This window comes from Gavialis gangeticus, unplaced genomic scaffold, assembly GCF_001723915.1.
Source record: "Gavialis gangeticus isolate Ggan-Ray unplaced genomic scaffold, GavGan_comp1, whole genome shotgun sequence".
NCBI lineage: Eukaryota > Metazoa > Chordata > Crocodylia > Gavialidae > Gavialis > Gavialis gangeticus.
Window position 1 is genome coordinate 12,259,550 of NW_017728998.1, and position 5,106 is coordinate 12,264,655.

The following is a 5,106-nucleotide window of genomic DNA, read 5'->3' on the forward strand; positions in this document are numbered from 1 at the left end:
CCCCCTGCCCCCGCCACTGAATTGCTACCAGCATCCTTGCAACCTGCTACAAAATGCCAGTGAATTGTCAGCAACATCCCAGCTCCACGAGCCAGATTTATTTAAAAAAAAAAGTTGTGGATGGGCTGAATTCAGCCCATGAGCCATAGTTTACTGACCCCTTATCTTAACTATAAGTATGAGGAGTATGAATTAATCCAAACTGGTGAACCAGAACAGAAGGAGAAAAAATAGAACAGCATCTTCTGGGAGGAAAAAAAACAAACCCTTCTTAGTCTTGGATTAAAAAATTTAGTCTTAATTTTAAAAACAAATACATAATTAAAGATGTCCTAACAGTGTGTCTCTACATATACCATAGCACATCAGATCAGTGTAAAATATGAATGCTTAGAATGATTTTGGGGAACGAAGTGTCCAAAACACACAATATTTGAATGCAATTTCAATCCAGAAGTGTGAATAATTCAGTGTGCGTACATTTTGAAATAACCAAACATCAATGCTCAAAACTGCTTAGAATTCAATAAGCCATAAAAGTTACCTCCAGTCTCATAACAACATACCTATTCCTGAATTTGCTCCAGTGACAATGACCACTTTTCCACTCAAATCACAACCCTGAAGTATCTCCATTGCAGTACTGTTTCCATCATATTTCTGTCTAGTTGTAGGTTTGACTGGATTCTCTTCCACTGTAAATGCCAGTCTTGGGTCAAGGTACGTGGTCCTTTTGTTTATATGGCTGGAAAAGAAACAAAACAAGATTTCAAACTAATTTCTGCTGTATCCATATTCTTCAGAAAGACTGCAAACACAGGGGAAAAGACTGAGAAGGAAAAAAAGTTTCAAGTTGACATTGTTGAACATCCTCGAAACTGAAATGTGTTTCAGTGCTTCCAAATGAACCTGAAATGCTTCACAATGAGGAAGATCAACATTAAACTGCACATTGCTATGTTGTTCTACATTATCTCATGGGACTCATAGTTCAGGTGCATGGTGCCCTCGTTCTCCTCTATGGACCAGGCTCCCTTGGTGGACAGCACATCCCATGATGCACCAGGAAAAGCTGAGTTAGAGGAAAGCTGATGAAAGATGTAGTCCTCTAAGGAGCTTGGCTCACAGGAAAGAATGAAGTTTGAATTACAACTCCCAAAAGATAATAGCAGGGTGGATAAAAATCAACAATTAAAAAAAAAAAAGATTTGTTTAATTTAAATCAGATTTTTTGATTTAATCAAATTGTGTCAAGATGCATGTTTTAAAAAGATAAATTTATCTTAAATTAAAACTACTTTTATATATGTTAAAACCCAGTGATATCATCATGAAATATGGATTATAACTTCTAATTATATTTGAGACAATATATCCATGTAACCTTTTTAGAAGTTTTACAAATAGGTCACAACAGGCCATGGACTATATTAGGGGCCCAATCTTATGGGGTTCCCAAAGGCTCCTCTATAGATTCACAAAGATTAAAGAAAACCAACGGGACTCAATGCTGAGTCTAGAAGATCCCATTAAGCATCTCTGTGATGCTTAGTTTCAGTTCTCAAACTGTGGATTTGTGTCTCCAAAAATCATCAGCAGACAAGGTTTGTTGGGTAGATGTTATATCTTTTATTAAACCAATGAAATAGTTGGAAAAAAAAATTCTTTGCAAGCTTTCAAGCACAAATGCTGTTCTTCAGGCATAGGGAGAGTTTGTCGTCTCCAGAGATAACATCCTTGTTAACAGCAGTATATGGAGATGAGAAATAGCAGATCCGATTACCCATCCATCAGCCCTATTGTCCCTCTGCAAGTTTGTGTACACAGTCAAGCCCTTACCTTCCACTAAACGTGAAGTTTCAAGAAATTTAATGAGTAAAGTATATCAAACAACAAGAATGCACTTTTTGTAGAAAACTGCTAAATCAAGGCTTCATGACCAGTGATTTAAATCATGATTTAAATTTCATTTAAATCAAATCCACCCTGATCAGTAGGGAAATGCAGTCAATGTGTTATAAAACTTATCCAAAACAGAGAGTTGAGAGCCAGAATTTTCTTTTGTTGAACTATCTAGAGTCCCTTCAACCCAAATTATTTCTTTCAGCTTTTCCCAACAGAAAATCTGTGAATACTCTGATAGAAAACGCCACTTCCCCCAATCAGCTCTATGTATCAGTAACCACTGCTCACACAAATGAATGTCTCAGGTCATAGATTCTACATTCTGCCATTTAGAGTGTCAATATTCTTCCCTCTCAGCTGACTGCCCCCCTTCTCCTTCCTACCAATACTGTGCAAGGTCCATTATTCCTTATGATCTTTCTTTCCTCTCCCTTTCGGTGCCCTTCTTTCCTTTCCATCCTTCTGTGAGCTTACCCCTTCTGCCATTTCATCTTGCTCAAGCTTTCTTTTTGTCTTTTTTATTGTAACCAGTTCCAGGTAGGGACAGTCAATTCTGTTTTTGTACAGCATTCAATACATTTTGAGAACTATCATAGTATTAACCACCAACCAGGAAAGCTTAACGCTCCTTATAATATCAGGTATGCATGCTCAATTTATGACAGACTTCAGCTTACAAAAACTGATCCATATAACCGTCTTGTTAAGCAGTAAGCACTAAAATTCCTGTTGTTCTTAAAGACACTGAACTGTTAAAAGATGTGATCACATTTTGTGTAAGCAATTACAAGCTAGGTAACAAAGAAGAAAAAATCATTCTTAACTATGTGATCTGTTTGTATACAAGTTTATTTGCGATCTCTGTATATAGGAGAGACATTTTGTTTTCATCCAAATTATTTCCTTAGTTGATGTTACCAAAAACTTGTTTCTATATTCTTTCCTGGTTAGTTGGAGGCAAGCAATAGAAATCTATTGCTTCCAACTAACACAGAACTGTCCTCTTAGAAGTCACTATTAATTCTTCATGACAGTATGTAGTGCTCCTCTGTTTAAACATAGGACTTTAGAAAAATATAAATGTGGTGGAAGTTTAGATTGTATTACTTCCTTAAAAGTTGTATTTAACTATAAAGTCTCAGTTTACTGTTTTCTGTATATATTTAACTGAAAACATTGTAAAGCACTATAGCTCAGTAAGACAATACATCAGGAGTCAGCAAGCCCCGGCACATGTGCCAGAACATGACATGTGAAGCCATTTTGCTCAGCGTGCCACAGCTGGCCCTGGCTCTGGGCAAGCCCCTGCCACCAACCATGGAGCCCAGGCTGCTCGGAGCAGGTAGCCACAAGCCTGCAAGCAGCTGCACCAGGGTCCAGAGCCCCGGCCCAGCTTGCCGCTGGCTGCACGTGCGCCCCAGTGAGCACAGCGGGGAAAGGGTCAGGGCTGTGCTGCCACAACAAGGCTCAGGCCCCTCACGGCTCCCCTGCCACCTGCCTGGCACGCCAACACCTTCCAAGTCAACATTGCGGGTTTTTTGACACTCGGCCCAAAAACGTTGCCAACCCCTGCAATACATCTTTATGCCATGGCCCCCTTCTGTTCATTAATTTTCTCTATTTTACATACTTACTCTACAAAGTAGACTTGGCCATTTTCATCCGTTTCCTGCTCCCATCCATATGGCAGATCTAGAACATCACCACAGAAAACATTACATTTATACAGCAGTTGAGAGTTGGGTCGTAGGTAGAATACCCTGGTTTAGTTTGCATTCACCTGACCAAGATCTCTGCTGGTAAATAAACTGAGAAAGCACTTGTAAACAAGAGATTTTGTTTTCTCCTACACCGGTACTCAGCTCAGATAAAGGGGAGGAAGCTGTCACACTCTCTGCTTCTGAGACAAGCAAAAAGTACGGGAAAATGGAAACAGCACTAGCAAAAGACTCACCTACCCCAAGGGAACTCTCTGCTGGGCAATTCCAGGTGGACTACAGCCCATTTGCACCATTCAACTGGAACACGAGTGTCATAATCCCATAACCTTGCCTTGAGTCTACGTCCATTTTGAGCCAGTACAAGCAGAAAGCCCCCACACTGCTAGCAATGCTTTGGCCTTGCGTAAGCTACAGTCCTACAGGTCAATCCATATGTACAGCATACATGCAAAGCCCTACAGCAATCATCCAGGTTTGCCAGCATGATTTAATTTACCAGACTGGGACCACATCTGTATAAAACAGCCCCATAAACCCACACTCATTTCAATCATCTGTTACAACTTACTTGTACTCTATTACAAAAACCTAACACAAACCTCCTGCAACTCGTTTCCTTTTGCCTGATTTAGGATGCTCCCATTGGGTTTTCTCTTCCAGATGACTAAAAAAAAAAAAAGAGAAAAAAAACAATTAAACAATAGCTTGATGATGCATTAACTTTCGAATACAACATCTCTCTAGAGTTCCTGCAGCAATGTGACTTGGGAGTTATCTGTGGTATAAACCTGTTCAGTAAAAAAAACTCAGTCCCTTAGCAAGCTGCAAATATCCCTAAAAATAAGTTTCCCTAAAACTAAGTACTCCTTAAAATAAGTTTCATAAATGCAGCCTATCGTAACTGGACTCCGCAGTGACAGTCTTTTAAGCAAAACCTAGCTGGACAGATTAACAGACTAAAAGGCCTCCTATTCAAACCTGAGTTTGAATCCTAATCCAAGGATGGCATTTCATTTCTCAGAGATATTTACCTGCAGGCATAAGAGAGTGAGGAACATTTTGGCGTGGGCCAGCAAATGGCACATTTCTCAATATCTGGTTCATGCAAGATGGCTGCATTCCTAGCATCTAAAGTAGGTCATTGCCTACAGAAGCTCTTTTCTCTCTGAAGCACTCAGTCTCTAAGGTGCCACTGTGCCCAACCTTCTGCCATCTTTGGCCGTGCACAACAAACCAACCACCTCCGTACTTCCACAAACTGGTTTAACCATATTATGAAACATCCCACACTGAACAAAGAACAAGCCCAGTGGCAAAAACGCTATTACATCATCTCATTTTTCATTTTAAAGACAGAATAGTACATTTCTAGCTCCTGAGTCTGAGATGAGAAAGCTTAAAAATGCTTTTCAAGTGTAACCCTTGCAGCAACGTCTGGCTGAGTCTGTGGGTGGCCTGAACAATAGGTCACACTTATTGC

At 39.9% G+C, this 5,106-nt stretch overlaps 1 protein-coding gene across 11 annotated transcripts in view; it reads right to left on the reverse strand.

Moving 5' to 3' along the window:
• WWOX (WW domain containing oxidoreductase) overlaps positions 1 to 4,305 on the reverse strand; it is a 795,240-nt gene extending 790,935 nt beyond the window's left edge. For 8 of the 11 annotated variants that reach the window (XM_019505508.1, XM_019505506.1, XM_019505507.1 and 5 more), the window contains exons 1-2: positions 3,540 to 3,596; positions 567 to 745 (exon numbers count right to left, since the gene is read on the reverse strand). In XM_019505508.1, coding sequence (XP_019361053.1) covers positions 567 to 636 — 70 coding nt within the window. In that variant the 5' untranslated portion in view covers positions 637 to 745; positions 3,540 to 3,596. Of the gene's footprint in view, positions 1 to 566; positions 746 to 3,539; positions 3,598 to 4,225 lie in introns of those variants that run through there. The other 3 variants (XM_019505516.1, XM_019505514.1, XM_019505504.1) reach the window with 2 other exon arrangements.
• Between the last annotated feature and the right edge of the window lie 801 nt (positions 4,306 to 5,106).